Source organism: Marmota flaviventris, chromosome 12 (assembly GCF_047511675.1).
Source record: "Marmota flaviventris isolate mMarFla1 chromosome 12, mMarFla1.hap1, whole genome shotgun sequence".
In the NCBI taxonomy this organism is placed as follows: Eukaryota; Metazoa; Chordata; class Mammalia; order Rodentia; family Sciuridae; genus Marmota; species Marmota flaviventris.
In genome coordinates this window covers 107,471,676-107,499,518 of record NC_092509.1, presented here as the reverse complement: position 1 = coordinate 107,499,518, position 27,843 = coordinate 107,471,676, and the positions used below count along the sequence as shown (strand labels likewise).

At 54.1% G+C, this 27,843-nt stretch overlaps 2 protein-coding genes across 4 annotated transcripts; one reads left to right on the top strand and one right to left on the bottom strand.

The window, feature by feature from the left end:
• Positions 1-2: 2 nt before the first annotated feature.
• Positions 3-12,947, top strand: Pogk (pogo transposable element derived with KRAB domain). Of its 3 annotated transcripts, none has more exons than XM_027922862.2 (6): positions 3-92; positions 1,264-1,397; positions 6,191-6,317; positions 6,985-7,083; positions 8,448-9,917; positions 11,284-12,947. In XM_027922862.2, exons 2-5 carry the CDS (start codon positions 1,266-1,268, stop codon positions 9,887-9,889), a joined length of 1,800 nt encoding a protein of 599 aa, XP_027778663.2. In that variant the 5' UTR covers positions 3-92; positions 1,264-1,265; the 3' UTR covers positions 9,890-9,917; positions 11,284-12,947. The 3 variants fall into 3 exon arrangements, with proteins under 3 accessions (XP_027778663.2, XP_027778664.2, XP_027778662.2); XM_027922863.2 differs by having other exon boundaries at positions 11,269-12,947; XM_027922861.2 differs by having other exon boundaries at positions 8,448-12,947.
• Tada1 (transcriptional adaptor 1) lies at positions 12,945-27,222 on the bottom strand. Its single transcript, XM_027922864.2, has 8 exons — positions 27,077-27,222; positions 23,928-24,019; positions 23,628-23,693; positions 19,871-19,968; positions 18,435-18,644; positions 17,126-17,277; positions 16,081-16,243; positions 12,945-15,685 (listed from the first exon to the last, which is right to left on the bottom strand). The coding sequence occupies exons 1-8, from the start codon at positions 27,148-27,150 to the stop codon at positions 15,533-15,535; spliced, it is 1,008 nt and encodes a 335-aa protein (XP_027778665.1). The 5' UTR covers positions 27,151-27,222; the 3' UTR covers positions 12,945-15,532.
• Between the last annotated feature and the right edge of the window lie 621 nt (positions 27,223-27,843).

The following is a 27,843-nucleotide window of genomic DNA, read 5'->3' as shown; positions in this document are numbered from 1 at the left end:
GGGCCGCGCGCACGGAAGCCGGCGGCGGGCAGGATGGCGCCGTGACAGCGGCCGCGGCCCTCGCGTCCCCGGCGGCCCGGCCTGCGGCGGCGGTGAGTGCGCGGGCGGCGGGCGGGCGTGGCGAGCGGGGCCGCCGCCGCCTTTGTTGGGGCCGCGGGTGCGGGCGGCGCGGGCTCGGCCGGCAGGTGCGCGGGGCCGCGGGGCAGGGCCGGCGGGCGCGCCCGGGACGCCGAGCGCGGGCCCGGCGGGCGCGGAGGGCCTCGCCTCGCCGCGCCCGCCGCGCCCGCACCCTCGCGCCGGGCGGAGCCCTAGCGTCCCGCCCCAGCGGCCCGGGGGGAGGACGCCAAGTTCGGCCCGGCTGTGGGCGCTGACGCCCCCGCGCTGGGTCCTCTTGGAGATAGGCAGGAGCGCGAACTCCGGAAGGACCCTTTCTTTGGAAGGCTGGGCGGAGGTGGCCCGCGATGCACACTCACTGCACGCCAGGAATTGCCCGCGCCCCTAGAGGGCAGAGCGGGCGCTTTGTACCGGCCCGCCAGCCGGTCCGGGGCGGGTGGGCCCAGCGGAGCCCTGCGCCCTCCTGGGCGTCCAGGCGTCCAGGCGTCCCCCTCACTGTGTATCACCGACTCTCCGGATTGCAGAGTCCCTTAAAGCAGAATGACTGTTTTCTGAACTGGCTCTTGGACGGAACCTTGGAAATTGGAAAGTCCAGATGATGGGTATTCTGGGCCAACCATCCTTCTTTCTTAACTGGTCTCTGGTACACGCGCGTGCGCGCACACACACACACACGCACATACACACCAGGTGAGTAAGTGCCCTGTGTCCAGACACCTTCAGGTATAGATATTAACACCCATCTTGTGTGATGGTTCCCTGCCTGGGCAGCCCTGGGTAGGGGACAGTTCTGCCTGTCAGTTTAGTGTTCAGAACCTTCCCAGAACACTTACCCCTGGCCTGGGTTCCACCCGGCCATCTCTACCAACCGGTCTGGCCTCTCTGTCACAGAAAGCTTTTCTTAAATATTTGAAACAGCCAGATAGGCTATCTGCCCACAGTCCCTCTTATCAGAATTAAATATGCCACCTGCCAGCTTCCTGGTGTTTTCACTGAAGTCCTTCCTGCCCAGGCCTGACCCTGCGCCCTGCCTTCCTTCTAGCCTGAGCAGTGCTTGGGCTGAAGAGGAAGGAGGGGCTGAGCCTCCTCTTGTGGGCCTTGGAGAGTGCACACTGACACCTGATGGTCTGAACTGCATCTTGCCCTTAGATATGGAGTCCACCACCTACCCTCTCAATGTGACCCTGAAAGAAGAGCAAGAGGAAGAAGAGATCCAGAGCCGGGAACTGGAGGATGTCCCCACAGACATGCAGAGAGTGAGAATCTGCTCAGAGGGTGCATGGGTGAGTAAGATGGTGACATGCAGGGTGAGGAACAGGCCTAGGAGCCAGGTTCCTCAAGCAGACGTGGGAAGTAAAGGTAGCCTAGCCCTGAGTGTTTGCTTTCCTGAGGAAACAGCCCTGCAGCTCTAAAAGGCAGTGCCGAGGGAGGAGGCCACGAGGCCTGTCATTAGGTGGCGAGTCTCAGGAGTCCAGACCTTGGCTTCCTCTCCCCCTTTCTCTGCACCGAGCTTGCGGCCAGGCACCTTGTGGGCAGTAAATGGACATTTGCTGACTTACTGCTGGCTGAAGGGACCCATTCTGAGCAAGACTTGGTTGTTGAGCTCCACAGGAAGGCTAGACATATAGTAGTTCACCCGGGAGAGCTGCTCCTCTGCTGGGCCTGGAGTGGTAAGCAGTCAGGAAGAGGGAAGTTCAGCATAGGCAAACAGAAAAGCGAGATAAATGCAAACAGCAGAGTTCCAGCTAGTTATTCACAGTATTTACTGGACTTCTTAGAATTTGGGCATGAATTGTAAACATTTTAAATAAGCAACACAATGATATTTTTCTGCTTAGCTTTCCGATGTGTATAAACATTATCAATATCAATAACACATAAGATCCCAGTGTCCGACAAGAGGCCGTTCACAGAGCCATGCCACTTTCAATTGTCCAGTCCACTCCCACAGACACACGAGGGAACGAAAGTATAGAAAAGCTGTCTTGCTTTTGCCTTCAGGATGTACATGTCCACTGGTATTTGTTCTTTAAAAATAGGGCCCCTTGGGTTGTGGCTCAATGGTAGAGCACTTGCCTAGTACAGGCGCAGCCCTGGGTTTGATCCTCAGCACCACATAAAAATAAATAAATAATTAAAGATATTATGTCCAACTACAACTAACAAATAAATAAAATAACAGGGCTCCTGAACTATACCCCTAACACGAGCACCTCTTACTGAATGTATGTTGTGCCTAACTAAAGACAAACAGTGAACACCGGGGTCTGGTCAGCTGGTCTGGCTGTGGGGGCCACGCACCTTGGCCTCATCACTGTTCTTGGCCCACCTCCCCAGTTCTGATCCAGGCAGGAGTCAGCTGCCTTTGGCCAGGAAGGAGACCTCAAGGCAGTGGAAGCCCTGGGTTTTAAGGCTAAACTGGCCAGCCCAGAACATCTAACCATGAGTGGAGGACCGTGGGAAATGGGTTCAGTCAAAGCAGGCATCTGAATGTGTTGGGGCAATGAGGAAAGAGCCAGGTGAGGTCCCTGCTTGGGCAGAGAAAGAAGGAACCGCCAGAGGAGACGGGAGAGGGAGCTGACAGCTTGATGGTGCTGGGGATTTGGCATCTGTGGCCCCCAGGCAGTCTACCACCCATCCGTGGTTACTGCACAGAGCTGGGTGTTAAGGCAAGACCCTTACACCCATGGAGTTTCTAATCTCATGAGCAAGACAGGGAAGTGAACCTAAAGTAGTAGACAGCCTACAGAGTGCGTGGTAGGGGTGAGCTCAGGATACTATAGCAGCCAGGCGCAGGAAGGCCTCATTCAGACTGGAGGATGCTTCTAGAGAAGGCCTGGTCTTGAGCAGTAGGCTCAGGTTTTGCCCCCTCCCCACCCTAAGCCACTTAGCAGTAGTGGAGACACTTCTGGTTGTCTTGACTCAAGATAGGGGGGATATCCTACCAGCACCCAGGCCCAGGATCTATCTGCACATCCCGGTGCACAGGACAGCCTCCTGCACAATGAAGAATTACTGCCCAAAGTGTCAGTCATGTTAGGTAGAGAAGCACCGCTCCAGAGCATTAAGTCAGGGAAGGAAAGAATTGAATCTGTGCTTCAAATATACGTCTTGGCTATAGAGGATTACGTTACAGTGATCAGTAAAGGCCATTCAAACATAAGAACTATGCTCTGTTATAAAATTCCAGAAAATTAGAATAGAAATAAATTTCAAGGAGAAAAAAATGTATGTTGAAATCAGCCTTTGTCATGGGTGGAGTCGGCCAAGGGAAGGCAGGGGTTTGTACACAGGCAAAGGCCTCAGAGAGAAGCTCTATGCAGTCAGGAGCTGCTCCGAACCAGGCAGGGAGAGGAAGGAGACCTGGGGGAGTGTGAGCTCTCCCTCCTCAGTAGCTCTGAGGAATGAGTCTGAGGCATCTCTTCAAGGGAAGCTGGCTCTCCAGCTACAGTGCTCAGACTGACGGAGCTGATCCAGCTCTGGACACACCACTGCCTCCTCACCGTGTAAGTGGGGTCCGCATCCGCAGGTCCCTGGCTTGCTTGTCAGAGAGATGCTGTTATGTACGTGGGAGTGCCCCGCACCAGGCCTGGCACAGCAGGCATGCCATGCAAACGGCACAGGCTCCCTCAGGTCTCCCCGCTCTGCCAGGTGGCTGCTGGGTGGTTGCAAGGCTGTGAGTGTGTAAACACTTCCCAGCAGCCAAGGCAGTGGCAGCCCTTGGAGATAACTGCTGGAATGCCACTTTCCAGGAGGAGCAAGACAGTGAACACAGGCCAGAGGCAGAGTTGGAGGGCAGGGAGCAAGCAGGGAGTGGGCCCTGCCTGCCAGTCCCCGGGAGAGCTGCCTGGCCTCGGGTGTGCTGCAGGCTGCCCTGTTTATCTTCTGCTGTGTTCACCAGGTAGAAGGCCTCTGGAGTGAAAGGGCTGCCGTGGGGGATTTCTGAGCCTCTGCACTGTGCCTGTGCTGCACAGCCTGGGCTTGTCCCGAGGTCCTCCGAGGCCCATCATCAGACCCACACCAGCCTCTAGCCTTCCCCAACCAGTATCTGAGGCCTAGAATGTGTTACCCTCCATGGTGACCTGCATAGCCAGGCTGTGTCCTGGTTTATCAGCAAAAGGAAAGGGATTATAAATAGGTATGGCCTAGATCTGAAGCCTCCCAGGGAGAGAGTAGACCAAAGGGAGAGATGTTTAAAAGCCTGGGAAGTGGGAGGGAGTAGGGTGGAAAATTCCTGGGATGTCTGGCTTTCCAGACTGAGTAAGAAGTCTCAGGAAAACCCAGAGACCAATCCATTTTTACCTCCTACTATTTCACACTTAAGAGATTTTTGTCCATTCTTACTCCTAAGAGTTGGCTCAGTTTTGTGACAGATAAAACTTAATGATTCTTTGAAACTGTTCCAAGCACAACAAGAGAAGGGAAATCCAGAGATTATTTGCCTGGATCGTTCATTCAGAAACACGTTTTAAGTGACTGCTAGCTTCAGGAAGCGTCCTCAGCTTAGAGAAGCAAAGTGGGTACGCACAGGCTCTGCCGGCAGAGAACGCCGTTTTAGTGGGGAGAGCAGATGAGGGAAGCCAAACAGGGCTGAGGGCCTCCGTGGTGCTGAGCCCAGGGTATCATGGGGACATGAGCAGGCTGCCTGGGGAACAGGATGGATAGGACCGAGGCTAGGAAGCTGGCTGGGTGTTCCTCAGGCCAAGATGGTCAAGGAGATCTCAAGGCCCAGGTTGGAGTGGGCAGAGGTGTGGAGGCGGCAGGGATCACAGGCAGCTGAGCATATCTGGAGCAGAGAGGTTGAGGCTAGTCACCAGGGAGTCAGCTTTGGGCTCCCTAGACAGAGCCACAGTGAAGTCACACAGTGCTGGGTCCTGATCTCAGCCTGGCCGTTTATTAGCTGTGTGACTTTATCCTGGAAACGGGACTCTGAGCCTCTTTCCTCCTTCATTAACTGGAGCATCTGTGCTCCTTTTCAGGGTTGTTGGGAGAAATCAGTGAAGCAGCCACAGGGCTTATAAGTGTTTGGTATGTGGAAGGTGCTGGGGAGAAAGGGAGGCCAGGGTGTCTGAGTGATTGATGGCCTGACACCTGACAAAGCTGGTTTTCCAGGCTGAGGGAAAGCAGTGTCCCCAGGCCCAGGGACAGCTCTGGGGAATAGCTTTGGAGGCAGGAATACAGCAACCAGCTTGAAACGAGCTGTTTGGTAATTTCCCACCACTGAATATGGTGAGCTTTGGAGTAGGGTTTTTAATGACTGGGAGAAAAAACGTAGTAAAAAGAAAAGTAAACCAATTAAAAAAACAAGGAGGGGGTTGGTGGCTTGGCTGCCCATAGCCCCTGAGCACCCCTCCTGCAGGGACCGGAGCATCGTCCCCTCTGCACAAGACATTGCCACCTGATCTAGGTGTCCAGCTGAAGTCTGCTCTGGCAGCTCATTACAGAAACAAAGTGCTAATTGCCTTTCCCTCCTCCTCCTCCTCCTCCTCCTCCTCCTCCTCCTCCAGCTCTCTGGGCTGCAGAAGCCAGCAGGGCTCCTCCTCTCACTGGCTCCTCTCTTGCTTTGGGTTCCAAATCAAACACTAGGGTTAGTGCCTTGAAAATGGAGTATCCTGGAAAACCCCAGAGATCCTGTGGGAAGAGGGGATGCTATTTAAATTTGCAAACCCAGCTCCTCCTGCTGGTCTGAGGGTCTTTGGGAGGTAGGGAGGTGCAGGTTGGATGAGAGTGCTGATGGGCACGCTCTGGTGTGGTTGGCCTCCACCTATGGAGTGTGTGGGCTGTGGGCAGCTCTCACAGTGCATAAGGATAGGACGTCCAGTGTCCCCCAACCTGCTGATGGCTGGAGGTAGTTTTCTTTTCAAGGTGCTGCTTCCTTTGTGAACTAAAGAGGTGGTGGCCACTGGGGTGGGCATGGGAGGGCCTGTGCTCTTGCCCCCAGTAGCTGAGTAGCTGCATGAACACAGACAAGGGGGGCCTGACCTGGCCTGTGAGGCAGGGCTGGGGACCCTGTGGGACCAGAAAGTCCATGTCTGCATGCACCCACGTCACTGAGAAAGGCCTGTTTATGTTCCAGGTACCTGCCCTGTTTGATGAGGTGGCCATATATTTTTCCGATGAGGAGTGGGAAGTTTTGACGGAGCAACAAAAGGCCCTGTACCGGGAAGTCATGAGGATGAATTATGAAACCGTCCTGTCCCTGGGTAACGCTTTGTTTTCCTTTGTGGCCTAGAGGCTCTGCACCCAGAGAACTGTGTCCATGTCTCTCTTCTCTGGTGTACCCAGCGTCCTGAGCTTGGATTCTGCCCCCTCCTTGCCAGTGCCCATTTAACCCCCCTGGTTTTGATTCAGACATGATATGAATATTATGTCCATCCCACTCGGCAGTCCTGTTGAGTCCTTGTTCAACCCAGGCGGGCATTCACATGTTTTAAAAAGGCGGCTTAGCTTTGGAAACATCACCGTGGGTCTGGGCCTGTGCTTGGTTCTCCAGAAAGGAAGCAAGGCCTTCGTGGGTATCCTGTCAGCCTCAGAAATTTTGGGACTTGCCACACTCTGACTCTGGCACATCCTCCTATCAGAGTTTGGCCTTTGGAGCCCTCCCCAGTGTGCTCGCTCACGGTGGTGGTGCACGTCGCCTGCTCTTCAGCTGCACTTCCCTGGTGGCTGCTGACCAGCTCTCACCTGGAGAGGTCGAGCATCCCCTGGACAGACCTCTTTTCTGTCACACTTTTTACATACATGACCAAGCTCTCTTCCCCATCTTTCACAAAGTAGTGGAGGCACAGGGGGTTAAGTCAAAGTACTTATTTGGGGACTGCTCTGGGGCAGTGACACACAGCTGTTGTCTGTTTTGTTTTCTACAAACAGAATTCCCATTCCCTAAGCCAGACATGATCACTCGGTTGGAAGGGGAAGAGGAGTCCCATAACTCTGATGAGTGGCAGCTCCAAAGAGGAACCTCCACAGGTACAAGTAGACCAGTTCCACCATCGTCTGAAGGGAGCCCCATGGAGCTGGGTTTCCAGCCCCCGCGGATGTTCCGTGGTGTATTTAGGAGCGAGACACAAAGGTTATGGGCTTTGGCGTTTAAAGGTCTTCCTCCTTCCAATGATTTGGCTTTAGGCAGCTTCTTTCATCTCTTTGCGCCTCAGTTTCCCCATTTGTCTCTTGTGGGTCTAAATAAGACTTGGTGTGCAGCCTCGTATGTGGGAGCAGCTGGATGGGGCTTGTGTGCCGTTTGGTCCAGGGCACATCGTGGAAGCCCAGCCACCCCTCAGCACACCTGATGCCTCTGCAGACTAGGAACTGGGGAGCAAGCTTCCAGAGCCTTTGTCTGGCACTGCCGTCTCCCACTGGTGGGAAAAGCAGTGACAGCTCCCGTGCTCATCTGAGCAAGTATCTGAGAAGCACCTAATCCCTTGTCGAGAGAAAGGGGTCACAGTGGGATGAATATAACATACCTTCCAGACACCAAAGTGGTCTTGCTTTTCTCTAGGTAAGAATTTGAAGTGTTGTAATTCATCAATTCTAAGACATGTTTTCCCCTGTAACACTACCAACTCTAAAATGCTCCTTAAAATTGATGGCATGTGATAGTTACAATTAGTGGCATTTTATTTTTCTTTTAATGGCTTGTAGTCATGCATCCTGCAGTATGGCATTTGGGTTTTGGTGAAATACAGTAATTTCCTCAGATCATACTCAGTTTCTGCCACCTTCCAGATACAGACACACTGTGAGTGGAACACGGTGTTAACATTGGTGTGCAAGAACTAGTTTTCTGCCTTATAAACTTAACTAATGTGGTTTTTGTTGTAGTTTTCTTGATTCAAAGGAGATGATTCAGTGCAGGGTGCACCTAAATCTCTGTAATATCATGTGGTAGTACGGGTTACCTTTATCTTCTCATCTACATAGACTTTTTTTTTTCCTTTTGGTATTAGGGATTGAACCCAGGTGCACTATACCACTGAGCTACATCCCAGGTCCTTTGTATTTATTTTGAGATGGCCTCAAACCTGCCTTCCTCCTGCCTCATTCTCCAGAATCACTGGGCCTACAGGTGTGTTCCACCACACCTGGCCATAAACATTTTTACCTACATGTGGCCCCCAAATTATGTAGTCCAAGCTTGGAGGTCAGTTCCTCCATAGCTCTCTTCTCCTTGCAGAGGGTGTGCAGTTCCTGGAGAGGTTGGTGGACCCCGGGTGGGACTTAGGCACTGTGACCTACTGAGAGAGTCACTGTCTTGGTGAACCTCGGGTGGAGCATTTTGACCCGGAAGCTCTGGGAAACGCTGTCTCACTCACTGGCATTGTTCTGTCTCCCAGAAAACGAGGAGTCCGACGTGAAGCCTCCATACTGGGCAGGCCCCACGAACCCCCACGCACAGTTTCCTCAGCCCCAGCACCTGGACGGCCTAGGCCTGGCCGAGCTGCCCGAGTGGAGCGAGGGGTACCCCTTCTACATGGCCATGGGCTTCCCGGGGTGTGACCTGTCTGCCGAGGACCTGGCGGGGAGGTTCCAGTTTAGCCGGGGCATGCGCCGCAGCTACGACGCGGGCTTCAAGCTGATGGTGGTGGAGTACGCCGAGGGCACCAACAACTGCCAGGCGGCCAAGCAGTTCGGGGTGCTCGAGAAGAACGTGCGGGACTGGCGCAAGGTCAAGCCGCAGCTCCAGAACGCGCACGCCATGCGGCGGGCCTTCCGCGGCCCCAAGAACGGGAGGTTCGCCCTCGTGGACCAGCGCGTGGCCGAGTATGTGCGGTACATGCAGGCCAAGGGGGACCCCATCACCAGGGAGGCCATGCAGCTGAAGGCGCTGGAGATCGCCCAGGAGATGAATATCCCCGAGAAGGGCTTCAAGGCGAGCCTGGGCTGGTGCCGGAGGATGATGAGAAGGTACGACTTGTCCCTGCGGCACAAGGTGCCCGTGCCCCAGCATCTGCCCGAGGACCTGACCGAGAAACTGGTCACCTACCAGCGCAGTGTGCTGGCCCTGCGCAGGGCGCACGACTACCACGTGGCGCAGATGGGCAACGCGGACGAGACGCCCATCTGCTTGGAGGTGCCGTCCAGGGTGACCGTCGACAACCAGGGTGAGAAGCCCGTCCTGGTGAAGACGCCGGGCAGGGAGAAGCTCAAGATCACGGCCATGCTGGGCGTCCTGGCCGATGGGCGGAAGCTGCCGCCCTACATCATCCTGAGGGGCACGTACATCCCGCCGGGGAAGTTCCCCAGCGGCATGGAGATCCGCTGCCACCGCTATGGGTGGATGACGGAGGACCTGATGCAGGACTGGTTGGAGGTGGTGTGGCGGCGGCGGACCGGGGCCCTGCCCAAGCAGCGGGGCATGCTGATCCTGAACGGCTTCCGCGGCCACGCCACCGACTCAGTGAAGAGCTCCATGGAGAGCATGAACACCGACATGGTGATCATCCCCGGGGGCCTGACCTCGCAGCTGCAGGTGCTGGACGTGGTGGTCTACAAGCCGCTGAACGACAGCGTGCGCGCCCAGTACTCCAACTGGCTTCTGGCTGGGAACCTGGCCCTGAGCCCCACCGGCAATGCCAAGAAGCCGCCCCTGGGCCTCTTCCTGGAGTGGGTCATGGTCGCCTGGAATAGCATCTCCAGCGAATCCATTGTCCAGGGGTTCAAGAAGTGCCACATCTCCAGCAACCTGGAGGAGGAAGACAATGTCTTGTGGGAAGTGGAGAGCGAGCTACAGGGAGGAGGTGAACCCCCTGTGGAGAGCATGGCGGAGAGCAACTGAGGGGCCAGCTCCTTGGTGGCTGGTCGGAGTAAGTGCTCAGGGCTCTGCCATCCCGGGCTGCCAGCCAACCTACCTCTCTCCGATATTGGTTTCGAGTTCTCAGAGCCCACGGGGCAGTGTGTGGGTGCAGACCAGCAGCATTCTCTCCTTCCCAGGCAAGGGCTGTCTGACGCCCTTCATGGGTACTGTCCCCTGGGGCACGGACCAGGAGCACTTACATACTAGTGAAATGAACAAAGGGTGAGCTGCCCGACACGGAATCTGACAGCCGTAACTCTGTAAGAAACTATTTGGGCCTAAAAGGGTCTGATAATGTGCAGCTCACAAAAAATTTTGTCTGAAAAAGACAACTTTTTTCTTTCCCTTATAATTCACACAGAATGTTTAGGGCCAGTGTGTGCCTGATGTACTTGAAGGACCAGGACACAGGGCAGGAGGCCTGCCTTCAGTACCACATCTGCTGGGCCTCAGGTCTCCGTCCTGGGCTGGTCTACACCTAACACCTGCCAGGGAGTAAACACACTTCACATCTTCCGTCTCATCCTGGCCTTTGGGGTGGGCGGGCTGTTATGTCAGCAGATGTCTGCAGGATGGTGCTGTAAAACTGAAATCTTTGCACCAGAAACAAAATAAAGCAGGGTGCCACCTAACACTACAGATGGAGGGCCTGGGATAGGGCTGAGTGCAGAGCAGCAGCTGAGAGGAAGAGGGAAGGAGCCTCCCTCACCCACACTCCCCTGAAGGGAGCAGCAGGCCGGCCGCAGGCAGCCAGGAAGTGCCCAGGGCAGGCCACTCCAACCTCCTTGCTTCACAAGAGGTGAGGTCATCCCTTAGAAGACTGAACCACCTTGATGTGGTTCTGTATGTTAAAGTACAGTTCCATCGGTGTGGAAGATGGCTCAGGCCTCCTTGCTCACCCCCACATCATCAGTTAGTCATGCCCCTAACTCCACTGTCATTCTGGACCCCTGCAGTTACCACAGAGCAAGACCTTACTGTATGCTCAGGACCACAGAAATGGCCTGTTGCTTCCTCATGTCCCCCACTTTGATAAGCCCCTGATCCAGCCTCCCTTTTCTGGAGCCAGTGTTCTCACCTTTTGCTTTTCCCTCTCTTTGTCAGATAACATCAGGGGGCATTTTCAGTTTTCCGAGTGTTTCCCCCCCCAGGGCCTCGATCAGGAACTGCCAGGAAGGGAAGAAAGCTGACTACCCTGCAGCTGTGAGCACGGGCACCTCCGCACACCTCAGCCTGGGCTTTCTTGCCACAGACGCAGCTGTCTGGCTGCTCAGGCGGCAGGGGAGGAGACGGACATAAAACTAATGGAATTGCTATTTTTGTTAAGATATCCAGAAATCCAAAGGTTAATTCACATTTAGTTCTGTGTTTTCCAGCAAATGGCACTGACGGCAACAGAGGGGGGAAATGACTCCCGAACGCAGTGGATGCACAGGGAGCAGCAGGAAGAGGTGACAGGGCTCTCAACAGCCCAGTTCAGGACAGCAGACAGTGTCCATCCTGGGACACGCCCTGCCTGCCCCTTGAAGTGTCCGCAGCCAAGGAGAAGACCCTTAATTTCATCAGCAACAAGATTAGGAAAGAACCCTTCTGCCCATTTCTTGGAGATTATCTGCCTCTCCATCAAAAGGAGCCTGTAAGAAGGCGAGGGCAAGGTGCTCCTGGGGAGCAGGACCCCACACCATGGAGACCCAGCATGTGGGCACAGCTCTGGCGCTGTGAAGAAGCTTTCTGCAGAGAAGACCTCAAGTCAGTGTGTGTCTTGCCTTGAGAATGCTTCCATAAGCACAGCCCATGCCCACAGGGTCACAGGTTTTGTAGAAGGGCATCACAAGCCCCTTAGGGAAAATGAGATACTGATGCTAACAGCAAAATTAAGACACCCTGGCCTGGTGCCAGCAGGTGGCTTTTCTGAAGACAAACTAGGTTAGTATGGAAGACATGGTTAAAGTAAACTTGCTGTTCTATCTTCCCAGTCTGGATGGCAGCTAGACTTGTGGGGTCTTGTCTGATGGGCCTGCCTCTTCACTGTCCTGCTTAATGGTGAAGGCAGCACTTGGTGCATGAGCTCCTGCCCTCGGGCCACCTGCAGACCCCCATGAGGGGTCTGCTGTCCACAAGGTACAAGGCCCGCAGACTCATCTGGTACTTTTTAATGTTCTTGTAACAAGGGCTGTGGGAGGGCACAGGCCTCTACCACAGCTGTTTGGAGACTTGGGATCATCTATCCTGCAAGGTCAGCTGGAAGGTCGTTGGGTTTTTACACAGTGGTCACTTACATTCCCACCAAGTCGAGTGTTACGAAGACATTCCTTCAAACCCATCTGAGCTACAGAACCTCAGAAGCAGCCATCACTAGGAGCCGTCATTCCTGGGTCGGGCCTGCTCACTGGCTGCTGCCGTCACTCCTACAGACGCAGCATCTTGAAACGCCTGTTTCTCCTCAGGTACTCCTCTTCCTTTAGTGATTCACCTTTCTGATCTTTTTAAACCAGTCTCCCCATAGGAGGAAAACTCCACTTCTAATATCCAAATAACTTTCACTATCTGAATTGTTCCCCCATTTGCTTTATATTCTGTATTCTTGCACATCCAAAAACGACACCCAGAACCTGTTACTTTTCATTCCAGAAGCTTCCATTCCTTCCTTAATTTTTTCTCCAGTGGCCCAGTTCCTGGCCCTTCTCCATGTTCTATTTCTCTTGCTTTGGAAGCTTAAAAGATGCTATAGGACCTAATTTTAGGTTCCTATGTGGGAGCCAGTTACCTTGCCGAGATAACAGAAATGGTTCGACTCATCTTGACCCGTACCTCGCGTCTCCTCGCCAGCAGAGATGATGCCTTACAGGCTGCGCAGCACTGGAGCATTCCTGGAGGGACGGCACTGCCGCCACGGTCTCCTGGGCTTCCTTCCACGGTCTGTGCCTAACAGCCCCAGTACAGCCGTTCTGCAGAATGACTATAGCACACTTGGACATAGTGTACTCCCTGGTAGGTAGATAGGAAGTGACCCCAACAATAAACTTTGATAATAAAGTCACTAGGCCATGGTGCTTTTATTTACCTGCTGACAGTGTCAAAAGTTACTTACATTTTAAGCTTTTTGTCTATATTCCCCATCTAGTTCTGTACCAACATACTATCCTTTGAATCCAAGTGTTCATGGGATACAGTAATACTGGTGTCCTTGAAGGCAAAGGAAGAAAATATTTGTGGTCTTAAACTGGCTTTTAAAGGTGGGGGAGGTCTACCATAAATAGCTCTTTTTCTCATTTTGGATGCTCAGGAATGGAATGTTACCAAACCACATAAGGAAAGTCCTTAAGGGATATGAATTTACCATCAGTGGAAATTCAGTGCCACAAGCTGATGGGTAGAAAACTTTGTATCTTATTCTCATAAAAGTCTTCTAAGACAAAAGCATCATGGGCCCGTAGTTCCCTTTATCCTGTGCTTAGTAAAATGAGTCCTGCCATGTTAATGCTCCTTTTCTGTGAACTCAAGTCAGTACCTTCTGCTCTCCAAGAATCATCTAGACAATGTTTTTCCTTTTTAAACCTTCAACTAAATGGACTGTTCTGCTGGCCACACTGGCCAAGCCTGATCCCTAAGGCTGCTTTATTACCCTTCCTCCCAGGGCCATTTTGAGTCAGACATAGTAAGACAGGTGGCCAGTGGAAAGCAAGCACTGAGAAGACCCTTGGGAAATCCGGGAAGGTCGGCAACCAGTCAGTGCAAGGGAGTGTTTGGCACACACCACACCAGCCCTGTCACCCTGGAGAAGGCAGGCCTCACCGAGTGTGCACACCTACAGCAAAGACTCATCCATAGTCCTACAGAAGTCACTGGGATCCTCCTGAGCTACCTGGTCTCTGGCTGCTTTTCCCCCACTGAACTGTTTTCTGGGTAACTCCTGAGGGTAACTGCAGAAGACGCCCTGGGACCCTCCAGCTGGAGGTGGCAGGGTGGAGCCCGTCTTTGGCACAAAGGTTCCCTTTTGAGGGGCTCTCCTGAAACCCCATTTACTCTGTCTACCTGCCTTGCCTCATTGCCACCTCCCAGTTTGGGAGTCCTCTTGAGAACTGTCACGGAGGCAGACTTTCTTATATCAGCGCAGAAATGAACATGAAGCACAGGGAGCTAGTCCAGTGGCATCCTGGGTTTGCTGCGCACAGGCTCCAAGGGGCCCTGTCACTATGGCAGAAAGACAGCGGCTCCTGGCTGCCTCCATGTGGGAGCACAGGGGACGCCGGCATGCTCCTGGGCAGCGGAGGCCCGGGGTACTGCAGTCCCAAACAGAACCTCCATACTCGCTTCAGTATCAGCTCAAATTCTTCCAGATTCTAAAAAGTCAAGAGTCCTGCCTTACCGAATACTCCAAATGGCTTATGCAAAAGCTGAAACTAAGCTGTTTTTTCTCTTTGGTGTTAAAAACATCACAAAAGAGAGAAATGGTAAAGCTTAACGGGAGCCTGCCCTTCAGTCTTTCTCAGCTAGTACACTCTGAAATGTCTCTGCCAAGATCTCACAAAGCAGGGCTTTACTATTTCTGTATGATATTTTTCCTTATGTATTTACTTTAATAAACAAAAAAAAAAGGTTTTCTGCCAAAACATTTGTCATGCTTAAAGTACAAAATCAAATACAGAGCTTCAGACGTATGAACTATATACACATACCCATACATCCATTCCTCAGTCCTACACAAACCCACCTACAGTCTAATTTGTCCATCAACACTATTGAGTAAAAAGCATATGTATCTCTAGAAAACAAAACTGGCTTTCAGTAACACTGTCAAAGTAGATTATTTTCAATTTAGCACTTAAAAGGGTAGAAATAGATATTTCCTACAAATAGAATTACCAACCATAAATCCAATTTGTAAGATTTCTTAAAACATGTTCTATAGGAATAACTAGTAGACGTGCCTTCAGTCACCACTGGTCATATTAACACTATACAAATTAGCTATAGCAAGACATCTTTTAAGGATGATTAACAGAAGCACCTGCCAATCATCCCTGGGGACTTCAACACTAAACAAACTGGAGCCGCAGGAAGACGTCTTCTAAAGCAGACTGCGTTCCAGGAGGGTGGGTTGGCTGGGCTTAATTTTGTCCAACAGCACAGCATCTGCAAGTCACGTTTTCTGTGGAGCTGAAATGGTGGATGGCTTGGAGGCTACCTCAAGGTGTTAAAAATTAAACCCGTCACTAAAGGAGGTGTCCGAGTTTCAACACTGGATAGGTTATACCAACAAAAAGCAAGAGTGTAAAAGTTTTATCTGGCCAGACACAGAACACAAGAATGTCCTGTCAGTCGAGGGGACAGGCTGCAACGGCGCCTTCACTCTAGGATGGTCCATCTTACACAAGGCCTCAGACAGGCATCCCCTTCCAGGCACAGGACTTCATCACGCCTGCTCCCGTAACTGGGAACACGCAGACAGGGTGGCCTGTATTTACACGAATGGCCTTGCAGCAGCAACAGAAAACACTCACTGTCCATTTCCATAGGAAAGGTTATATGTACACTCTACACTTCAGCTTCGAAATGCAGACCCCAAACATGCCCTCTTCAGCAAGCAAAGACCCGTGAGGACCCCACACCCTCCAATCCCACTTAGCAGAGCAGAAGCCCCTCCTTGGCCGCCAGGCGCTGGCGGTGGACTTGGTCTTGCTGCAGCTCCTCGTGATTCGGGTGCCAGAGCCTCATGATGATCCTCTCGATGTTGAGGGCATACACAGTGTGTGTAGGGATGACTTCCCGGTGTACCTGGGGTTCAAACATCAGCAATCTCCAGTTATTCTTCAGCAGGCTTACTTTTCCAACATAGAGAATGGGTTTACGTCAACACAACACAGACAAGACACAACCCAGAACTTGAACGAGAGCCTAATGCATCCCAAGTCAGACAAGAAGGAACGAGGCACCGCCGAGTTCTGAATAAGCGGCAAGCACGCCGATTCCTTTTTTTGGAGAGGTCAAGGATGAGGGAGGTAAATCAGGAAAGACACCTGGGTTAGGATTTTAAAAATGAGACTAGTATTAATGGCTTTAATAATAAACAAAAAGCCAAAAACAGAACCAGGAAGTAGAAACAAGCCAGCGCACGACTCCGCAGACTTGAAAAGCCGCCAGCCTGTCCGACCCGAGGAGCCGAGAGTTACCTGCAGAGCCTCAAGGAGGTCGTACATGTTCACTGGAGGCAAAGGAGCAGGCAGCGCTTCCCCAGAGCAGGCCAGCAGGAGTGCCGCCTGCTGCTCAGCAGCGTCCGGGGGCAGGTGGGCAGCCGGGTTCTGACCCGCACAGGGAGTGGACACAGCCGGAGGGCTGAAAGACATGGCAGAAACACTCCCAGCATCTCCCACAGACAACCCGCAGATGGACAGAGGGGCTGGCCAGGCCACGGCTCCCTACAACTGCCTTCAACTCCACAGAAACCCATTAGTGCCCACGTCAGGCTGGACACAAGCACACTCGGCTCCCTGGCCCGTTGCTCCTCAGCACTCAAGTATTGAGTTAGATGGGGGGCTGAGCCAGATTGTCTCCTGCCCTGAGGAGCTTCCAGTTGAAAAAGAAAGAGACCACGAGCCACTGGAAGCTGGCGTGGAGAAGAAAGCCAGCACTGCAGGCAAGGAGCAGCAGCCGCAGGAAGGGGACGCTGGCCAGCACGGGGCGGCTCGTTTCCAAAACTGCCCAGACGGCGCGCGGAGAAGCCAGGTGGGATGTGTACGTCAGAGTAGCTGGAGAAAGAGCTCGGTTCCTCGGAACGCCAGGACAGCGGGCAGCATCCAGGCAAGAGCAGCCCTCACGCCCTGGCCAGCACCCCCACCACGAGGAGCCACTTTTTGTTTTCGTCAAGAGAAGCATGACTTCAGTGAAAATCCCAAACATGTGGCAGAATGAGATCAGACGAGAACCGGCACTTGTGGCCCAGGGCCACTGCCCCCAGGCGGGTGCTGCCCAAGGGAGCCACACTCCACCGCACAGCAGAGAGAGGGTCACAACGGACCCCAGGCAGCAGCCCGACCCTGGAACTGATAAAAATGACAATAATTTGCTAGATGGCCCGAGAGGCTAAGACTGAAGAGAACAGAACCGTAGAGTAGGCGGAACTCCTGCCACACTACAGGAACCCAGTGACCAATGACCTGACGAGAGGTCTGCCACCAACAAGCCGGGGCAGAGGGAGAATCGCGAGAAAGCACTTACCCTTCGATTAGGCTATTGTAGGCCACCACGCTGTTCTTCAGGTATGGCTGTGGGGTCACATTGCTCCCGAAAGCATACTTAAAGTGGCCATCTCGCAGCCGGTGCGCTTTCCTTCTGGACACAACTGACGTCAGTATGTCTTTGAGGTGGCTCTGAAAAGCAGAGGGAGAACACCACCACCTCAGAGCAGACCACGGCTTCCACTGACCATCCGCAGAGGTGTGGGACTGGCTGGCACAAGCCAGAACCGCGGGAGTGGTCAGCCAAGAGCCAGCAGCCGCTCTAAAGAGAAGCGGCACGGGGAGGAGGGCACGCGCATTTTCATCCGGCTCCCTTTATAAATGGTCTTGTCCTACAATGAATTTTTAAAGTTTTCATGTCTCTAAATTGGCTCATTTCTCTCAAAAATGATTTTCAATAAATAATTTATTTTTAAAGAAAGGCAAGCTACCTGGAGACTTGGTTTAACATGGGAGGAAAAGTTTCAAGATCTGATATTTACTGGTTATACAATCCTTACATGAAAAGAGCCTGTGTTCTCAAAAGGCACACAAACAAACACAGGATCTCTCAGAGAAGTAGACACAAACAATGTCTATTTAATTTCTTTTAGCCTTTCTAAAACTATGTATTTAATTTCTTCTGTGAGAGCCAAGTGTATAAGGAAAGGTTGCAGAATGTCTATGAAAATAGATGTGGAACTATGCCAGCCTATGGTCACTAACAGGTGAGCCGGGACCTGGGAGGGTGTTTCACTTACACCAAGAGGACCATCTTCTATCAAGTCATAACTGCGATTTAACACGGGGTTCACAGAGAACCCATGACTGTCTATAACTTCATGAGACAGTTATGGTTATCTTTGATGTACAGAGGAGGAAAATGGGGCCCCAGGAATTGAAAGGAATTACCCAGTGCTCCCTGAGCACCTCCAGGTCACAGTACAACGTGTCATTGTCAAACAGCTAGATAAGTAAATGGACGCATGGGCTAGCATGTGAGCCACCTCTGCTACTCCGACGCCACGCCCAGCACTCTACACACGCAGAGGCGGACCCCAGGACCCTCAGCCTCACTCCGTCCCTGACACCACTCCCTCACTGCTGCACATCAGATCAGAAGTGTTAGGCCCTACCCGACCTTCCCAAGAGCCCGTCCATCAATGGCGGAGTTCTCTGGACTGTGACGTGTGACAGAGACGGCTCTCTGACACCAAGGTGGCGCCCGGCTCTTCTGCGATAGCATCACTTGCCACACACAGGAGCGCCTCACGCTCAACCCGCAGCCCCTCTGCCGGCAGCACACCAACCTCCACCGCATAGACCACGGCTGAGACGGCGTCCTCAGCCACGTTGTCCAGCCCGTGCTCGTAGGCCGTCACAATCATCCTCCCCTCGAGCTGGCCGCGCGTGGGAAGCATCATCGTGTGGGAGCAGAGTTTCAAGTCGTCATCATCCTGGGGATCCTTTGCCACGAACTGCTGTGCTCCGGAGAGGGGGTTCTGGGGCTGGAATCTATGCTGAGAGTGACAGAACGTTGCAGGGCCACTCGTCACCACAGCAAGCAGACAGACAAGAGGGAGTCATGTCTTAGACTCGAGACCCTTCAAATGAATGCCACCAAAATGTGACAGTGGCAAAGAAAACAGTAACTCACAAATAATCACACACTCATGCCCATCACACTGGACAATGGAGACGTGAGCTCAGGGACACTGGCCACACAGAGTTCCTTCTGTTCAGCAAGGACCATGGTGGCCACATGCTCTATGGTCCTGTGCTAAAGATCACAACTCAGGAGCAGAACAGGACACAAAGTCATGTTCAAAGAGCAGAGAACTTTAACTGGCAGTTCTGAAGGCACTGTCAGCACCGCCATTTGGCCTTCCACCTCGCTGGCCAATCACAGATCCGTAACCAGCACCCTGAAGACGCCATAGACAGTGCCACCTATCGACCGTTACTTTCTACTTACAATTCTCAACACAGAGCCTCGGCCCTCGCCACACTATCTGAGTCGATGTTCTCAATCTCCCTTCGTTCATACCACTCAGCCTTCCTCAGGACTGTCCACCATCACTGGGAGACAGGCTCCTGGAAGCTCTGGCTAACGCCCAGATCCTGCACTGAAGGCAGTGTTCCTGCTCCAAGCCTCTATTATAAAAATAACCACTGTCAATTTTCCTTTTTCTAAGTATAAAACTGCACTCCACGTTGAATGGGCCTATGTAAACCCCGTGTGCCTCTGCAGGGCCTGATACAAGGGGGAAGAAATAAATGTTTAGTGATATTAGTCAACAAAACGATTACTTCCCAGGCCAACCTCAAAGGGGGATATTATCAAAAACTTCTTCCCCTAGAGATAAACTTTTTGAAAAATACAGGTTTTTCCAAATACTCTCAAACAGTTACAAATTTTATAAGCAAAGAGGCTGAGACCAGGCAGGCACTGCAGATGCATGCAGAGGCCTCCAGGCTGCTAAGCCCCACCCGGGATGCCCTCAACCTGAGAAACCAGCGGGCCCGCTCAACCCCGGGAAACCCTTGGGTATGAGTGAGAACATATGAACACCGGAGAAGTAACAGAAAGAACTGTCAACAGACCACAGTCTTGAGACCCTTTCCTCCCTAAATCACATCCTTTCTTCAGCACTCCCACCGGTTCTTTAATGTTCATTTCAAATGAAGCCAGGCCCCACACTGCCACTCGAGTCATGACCAGTCGTCACTGTGAGGGAAGACCTACGTCAAACTTCTGGCGAACAGAAGAGAGCTTTTTCTTGCCCTTGGGCTTTCCAGGCTTGGCCGCAGATCCCCCCGTCCAGGGCAAAGATCCAGCACCCTCTGTGAGACAGAAAACAGCAATCGTAAGTGAAAGCGACGACGATGCCTATGCCGAGTCTGTTTTCATTTGGAATTTTAAAGCATGGAAGCTCACGTCATGAAAATAAGGAATGAATGCTCAAATTTGGATCTTCTCCTTCTACTTTTCTGAACAAAATTATAGACACTTCAAATCACATTTTTTTCTAGCCGTAACCAAAAATATTTTAGGAAGACAAATGTGATTTTTCTGCTTTAGTTAGTGTTTACTGGGCTTTCGTCCCTTGGGGCATTACTGTAAAGGCAGGACAGACCTCCAGCCCCGTGAGCTGAGCATGAACACACATCTCCTCTCCTGCAGGGGCAGCAAGAGCGAGCAGCCAGCAGGGAGGAGGCAGTGGCCGAGGGCACAGCACCGTGCCAGGCAAGGGGAGGACAGGGTCAGTGGACATAGGAGGCCAGGACACCAACTAACCAAGGCCTGCACCCAGGACAGCCCAGAACAAATGTTTAGCTACTCATTCAAAAACTGACCATCTCAAGACCATGGAGGTAACATCCCAAACCAAGCGTGGGGGCCCCACTCACTCCCAGGCCCAGGGCACGGCAGGGTGGGTGGTAGGAGGAAGGAGGGACAGAGGGCTCTTCTCCAGTCACACCGAACAAAACTTCCAGGACTGGCTACCGTAGCTGCTGCAGATGTTCAGCCCCAGCACAAAGCTCTCTGTACACTGGTTTGGGGAACTTCCACCAGCTTTCTCCAAAGTAGTCTCCTGACAATCACACTCTATATTCTTATAATGAAGAGGACAACAAATCACCAGATGCTGGACCCTGCTTGGTAATACACTGTATCAGTCCATTTTTCATCACTATAATAAAATCTCTAAGGCAAACTGCTTTACAAAGAAAAAGGTTTATTTGACCCAGGGCATGGTTCCAGTGTCAGCTCAGCTCTTAAGAGAAGCTCATGGCCAAGGGCAGGAGCACATGCAAGAGGGAGGTCACGTGGCACCACAGAAAGCCAGAGCACCACAGCACTCAAGAACTCAGGAGTCCTGTTAGCTCCCTTCTGCCCTTCTGAGGCCACTCCCTCAGCCACTGAGGACCTCTGGCCAGGCCCCATGTCCTAAGGGTGCCACCTTAGGCACACCTCCACTGAGCACCACTAACAGTGAGCCCTTGGGGGACAACTACATCCAAGCCACTGGACACTGTAAGTCGACCAAGCTACCCAAGCAAACAACAGAGGTCCTACAGAGCTGGCACCAGCAGAGGCTGAGACCCGCGTCCAAAGAGGAGAACGCCGTAAAAAATGCTGAATCAAAGAAGGAACTGGAGGGGCTGGGGTTGTGGCTCAGCAGTAGAGCACTCACTCGCCTGGCAGTGCAAGGCCCTGGGTTCCATCCTCAACACACATAAAAATAAGTAAATAAAGGTACTGGGTTCATCTACAGGAATTAAAAAAAAAAAGGAACTTGACAGAAAGGCAGCAGGTAAGGGTTGGGAACACCCCAAGCAACAGGGCGAAGGGAGAAGAGGCATGCCGTCAGAGACTGTGGACGGCCCCGGGCAAACCCCTGTGAGGGGGCAAGCAGGAGGCCAGCGGGCTGGGCAGGCAAGGGGGGCGGCCCCCAGCACCCTCTATGCCACTGAAGCCTACAAGTGAACAGAGCTCAATGCAAACACAAGCAGTAGGAGCTCCTCAGAGTGCACCCCAAAAAAATGCCTCCAGAATTTAAAAAAAAAAAAACACCCATGATCCAGTAAATGCTCTTTTTTGGAAAAAAGGAGTTTTTATAACTTTTGGGGGAAAACGTATCCAGGTTCCTCGTTAAAAGAGGACTCTTGGGAAGTCAGGCCCTCCTGTCCATCGCCCTTGGCACACCCAGGTCTAATATGATGAGGTCAGCTTCTCCTGGTGAGAGAAGGTGGACTGGCCAGGGCAAGTGCTGGACAGGTGGAGAAGGCGCAGGCTGGACCTGCAACTTGCGGACAAGCTCAGGCTGAGGATGAAGCACACGCAGCGTGGCCCTGGCTGGGGGCTTCTCCAGCGTAGATTCTGGTTTTGATCAGCACCTCCCTTTGGTAGGTGGGACAGCACCTCAGCCAAGTCTTGGGTTTCTGTTCTGTTTTCTCTTCTCTGAAGCTGTTCCTCATCTGTAAGAGCAGCCTCACTACCCTGCGTCGTGCTGTGACACTGACCAGGACAGGCGCACGGTCCTCAGGCTGCAGCCACCAACACATGGCGGCTCAGTCACTGCTCCTGCCTGCCTCAGAAAAGCAGAAGACCGGCTGCAGCCGCTGGGCAGGCGCACAGCACTGCACCATCCTCACTGAGACGTCTCTACTGCTGGCGAGCATCCCTTCGTCTTAAAGGAATCAATACTGAGCGTGCAAGCGAAATATACTCTTCAGTCCAAAGAGGAAGCTTCTTATTTTAAAATAACCAGTTACACACATTCAAAAATGTCAAGTTTTTAACTAATCAGATTTAGTTAATTGAAGCCGGCTCCTACACTGACACCACTTATGTTTGTTCGGCACCGTCTTCCTGTTCTCCCCTGGCTCTCCTGTGAACTCACAGGGCACACCTAGACGTGGATGTGGAAGTTGAGAACCTGCAAGACCTTGCTCATGTGATGGAGGCTGGCAGCACACCAGCTTGACCCCATGGGCTCTACCAACCAGGGCTCTCCCCTCTCAGCAGGCCCCCGACCTGTGGTGGCGGCACTTCACAACAGACCCGCCTAAAAAGTGCCACCAGTCCTCACAGTGCTGGCTTTTCAGCTCAAACCAAATGATAAGCAACAAAGTAGATGAACGATCTCATCCACTTTGGATGTAAAACGTCTGGCTAAAGCCCTCTTCTGCCCCTGAGGGTGACGAATCAGACACGCAGGTGGCACAGGGGCTGTGAGGGGGGGACAAGGACCCTTCGAAACTTCCGTGCAGCACTTGGGAAGGGCAGGCGTCAGCTGGAGACAGCCTGGGGACTCTTTACCCTCCAAGGAACACAACCTGAAGGGGGACAACACAAATACCAGCCCTTCTTGGTAAGACACAGGCTTCTGAGACAGCATGCCACCAAGATGCTGAAAGATAAACCAACCTCATCGACACAGTCAGGAGGTGCCTTCTAGGACAACCTCAGTCACGAGGGGAGCTTTGCCTCATTAAATAAGATAGCCCAAAGAGGTACATTCAACAGTCGGCCATTTCAGCTCCACTCTCAGGGGTCAGTGTCCTGAACACAACCCTGCAGGCTGACTCTCACCAGCCCCCACCCGCGGCTCTTGAAGTGAGGAGCCAACAGGCACCCCGGCCCCACCCTCCAGGAGCAGCAAGCACCCCAGCCTGCAGGTGGAGCCCAGCTCCCTAGTGCCCACAGTCACCCCACCCCATGATTTCACAGTTATTACCTGTCCCCCACCCGACCTCCCAGCCTCTCCGGCCTGCTCACTTCCTTGTGCAATCTGAACCGCGGCTGACCGCTGAGGGCAAGACCAGCGGTTACCAATGAGTGCAGGAAAAAAGTTTCTAGATAAGAATTTGCACCTATGTGAGAAAAATTTCCCCAGAGCAGCTCAAAGAACATTTCATTTGCAAACTCGAACGTGGCTTAGAGCTGGTGGAAACCCAGGGCTCCTGGGCACATGCTGGAGCACTGCCCTCCTTACCTGGTGTGGAAACCAAAATCTGACAGCGCGTGAGGATGGCCAGGAGGAAATCGTTGTGAGAATGCACTGCAAGGGAAGGCCAGCAGGTCAAACCCCAGCGCCCACGCACAGGGCTCCAAGCGCAGCCTGCTCTGGGGTCCGAGATCCCCCACCACCCTGCACTTCAAGCACCACATTTTAAGATGGTTTCACATGCTATTAAGACCAAAATTTTCTTTTTCAAAAAGTGAAAAGTCCTTAATTTATTGTAAACCTGGGAAGACATCCAAACAGCAAAATAACCCCGTATTATCACTGTACCATTGTCCTGTGTGAGCAGCCGGTGGGCCTCCAGGTCAAACTCCTCCTTGCTGATCTTCTGCTTGAACCACAGCTTCAAGTTAGCCCAGTATCTGCAGAGGAGAATTGGCAGTAAGAACCCATGCTGCCCTCCCAGGTCCACCTCGCCTATGCCAACTCCCGGGGGAGAAACTCCACACTCCCTGGCACTGCTGGCTTGACTGTCCCCTCAAAATTCACACATGGAAGCCCCAACCCCACACCCCAAAGAGTGACCACTTGGAGACAGGGTCTGTAGAGCAGCAGGGATTTAAGGGGGACCACTGGTGGGGCCCAAATCCAACGTGATAGGCCTCCAGACAGGGACAGCGGATGGATGCCCTCCCCTGGGCCTGCAGCCTCCATACTGTGAGGAGTCAAGCTTCTGTTGTTTAGCCCCCTGGAAATCAGAGAGCACCAAGCAGGAAATGGTCTCCTCCACAGGGACGGCCAGGGTCTCAGAACTGACTCCACTCACAGGACCTCCGCCCAGAGCCCACATCCACCCACGGTTCACGGAAATCCACAGGTGCTGGGCGGGAGCGGGTGGCTGTTAGCACCTACTGGGGGCAGTGCCCTGCCTTTTCATTTGCCTGGCTTGAGAACCGGGTTTCTCAACTTCACCCCGAGAAGTTCCTAGAGGTAAGGAAGCCAGACCCAACCCCAGGAGGAGACGACTCCGCCTTTTGCTCCTCAGCACCAGGAGGGATTCCAGTCTCCCACGCCACACTTGTTTGGGGGCTTCTTATTCATGGAACAGGATTTTAAAAATGGCTCAGTAAATGCCTTACCACTTTCAACTCAAGCTCACCTACCTTCTAGAGCTCCTGTGAGTTCAGGAAAAGAAAGGCTTCCCAAGTGAGGCTCAGTGCCCTGGGGGTCAATGCGCAGGCAGGACCCACCCCAGGCCTTGCCGGGTCCTGCGCATTCTTTTTAGCAGGAAACCCAGGAACTTTACAGTCTTAAAGTGACACATAACCTATGACACTGCCACTTTCGAGCCTATTTCAACAGCAGAACACATTCAGCTCCACCTGACACCTTTCACTGATAACCCCGCTCAGCAGGTCACTAGCAACTTCACAAGGGTGGACACATTCATGTTTTTCTTGAAGGACAGGAACAATAAAGAAGTGAGTACAAAAAAGCTCTGCAGAAAACCAGAGGTCCTGTCTCACGCGGTTCTAACAGGAGACGGACGGACGGGAGAGCCTCACGGTGGAAAGCCCTGGCTGCCTTCAACAAGACGGCCATGCAGCCCTTTAGGAGCGCGCCAGCTTTCCTGGACCAAGACGCGGCTCTCCCAGGCAGCGGTGCCAACACCAGGCTGTCCTCTCCAGCCCCACAGCCAGCGCCACTCAGAACCCAAGAGCTGCTCCCCAGGCCCACCCTGTGCTGACTCGGGGAGCAACAGGGATGGCAGCTCCATCACACTCAGAAGGGAGCCAGTCACCGTCAAGGCAAGGGTGAGGTGGCAGTGCTCACAGACACGGGCAGGCCAAGGGCCCCCAAGACTCGACATCTATGGGAACATGAACTCCACCATTACTAGGCAAGCTGAGTCTGCTAGGGAAGTCCACCTCCCTCTGGAAACGGCCAGTCGGACTCCACCAGGTGCGGAGGACACGCAGACCCCTGGGTAAACAGCGCGGCTCCTCTCGGGGTTGTGCACCTTGTTTTACCCACACCCAGGATCACATTCCAACGGCAGCTGCACACAGCAAAGCCAACGACCCTGGAGGGAACCTGAGCTGGACTAGAGCAAGGCAGACTGCGCCACCAGAGGCCCCACAGCCACCCGCACTGGGCCACCCGCACTGGGCCACCCGCATTGGCGCTGAGGCAGGGAGAACACAAGCTGAAGCATGTCCCTGAGACCTTCTCCAAAATAAGGTTCTCATAAGGCGGCTGGGGATGTGGCTCAGGGGCAGCGCACCCAGAGTCCGACCCTTGCAACTGTGGGGTGGGGGCTTGAAACACAAATGCAAAACAGTGCAACGGCAGGATCACCAGATCCCGCTTCAGCACCCACGCCTGATGGCACCGCACCCACACCTTGGCCCGGGCGCCAACTTCCAAACGCTGCTGGGCTCCTGGGGGGACAATGGAGGGCACCTACATCCACTCAGGGCTGAAGTCCCTCACACCGTCCCGCCGGGTCCTTCCGAGTTGGTGCCGCGTAAAATCAACACTTTCAAATATCTGTAAGCATTCTAGACAAAACAGTGAAGTCGGCACTGTGCCGAAAACCGTCCCCCTTACCAGTCTTAGCAAACCAAAGGCCACGCCGCTGGCGAGGCTGAAGGCGGGATCCCTACTGAAATCATTAAAGTCTGTTCATTAAATGAGCAAAGACTAGACGGACCACACACACGAACATTAAGACATCAAGGAGAACACTGCATTGGGGGAAGTCACCAAGTGCTTACGACACACTTGACAGAATTCTATCTTTGTCAAAGTTTGGGTCGTTTCTCTAGAAGAAAACCAAAATCAACTGCCACGCCAAATTCACACACGAAGGAACCTCGGAAAATCACAGACGGCCCCAAGCCACGGAACTTCGCCATAACAGAGCAGGTAAGAAGGTGAGGAGGCGGCGGCGGTGCTGGGGAGACTGGACGCCTCCTCCGGGACGACCCCCAGCCCTCCGGGGCCGCCTCCTCCAGGACGCCCCCCAGCCCTCCAGGACGCCCTCCTCCCGGACGCCTCCTCCACGACGCCCCCCAGAGCCCGCCCCGGCCGCCTCTTCCAGGACGACCCCCGGGACCCGCCCCGGCCGCCTCTTCCAGGACGACCCCCGGGGCCCGCCCCGGCCGCCTCCTCCACGACGCCCCGCAGCCGTCCAGGACGACCCCAGCCCTCCGGGGCCGCCTCCTCCAAGACGCCCCTCAGCCCTTCAGGAAGGCCCCCGGAGCCCGCCCCAGGACGCCTCCTCCACGACGCCCCCCAGAGCCCGCCCCGGCCGCCTCTTCCAGGACGACCCCCGGGGCCCGCCCCAGGCCGCCGCCAGGGCCGACGCTCGACAGCCCCGGGACCCGCGCGGAGGCCCTCCGAGCCCGGGGCGCCGGCCCGTGCGGCGCAGGCCTCGGCGGGCGGCGCCGCGGCCGGGAGGCGGCCGCAGCGCTTACTGCTTGACGTTGTCCCCCAGCGCCTCGCTCAGGTTCTTCTTGGCCGCCTCCAGCTCGCTCACAAAGGTCGCCATGGCCCCGCGCGCTCCGCCCGCCCGCGCACGCCGGCCGCGGCGCCCAGCAACCGCGAAACCAACTGGGCGGAAGGCGTCGTCCGGACACGCAGGCCCGCCCCGCCCCGCCCCGCCCGCGACGTGCGTCTGGTTTTCGGCTCCGCCCGCCGGACTGTCGGGAAGGCGCGCGGCCGCGCTCGGGTCACGTGACCCGTCCGTCGCGCGTCCCGCCGGGAGGCTGTGTCGCCGGGCAGGTGTCGCGGTCGGCGCGCGCCCGCCGGGGCCTGGAGGTGGCCCGCCGCCCCACCCAGGCCGAGCCGAGCAAGGCGGCGCCTCCTCCGCCGCCGCCTCCCGGCCCTGCGGAGCCTGGCCCGCGGGACGCCCTGCACGACCCCGAGGGAGGCGGGCGGGCGGACGTCCAGCCGGGGCGCCCTCGCCCCCGGGACTGCAGACCTACTGTGTTCTCTTGGCGCGATTTAGCACCGGGGGTGTCACTTGTCCTAGGACGTTGCCTTTGACTGAGTACCAGGCCCGTTTCCCGATTCCCAGGCGGGGTGGTCCGCTTTTCCACTAACGCAGCACTGTGGTTAGCGTCTTTACGCACAGAGCCCTCCCTCACTTCGGGTTGTTGATTTAGGGTAGAGACCCACAAATGCAATTAGGAAATCGGATGACAGGAGTGTTTGCAAGTGCCCTTGTGCCCATTGTCAAATG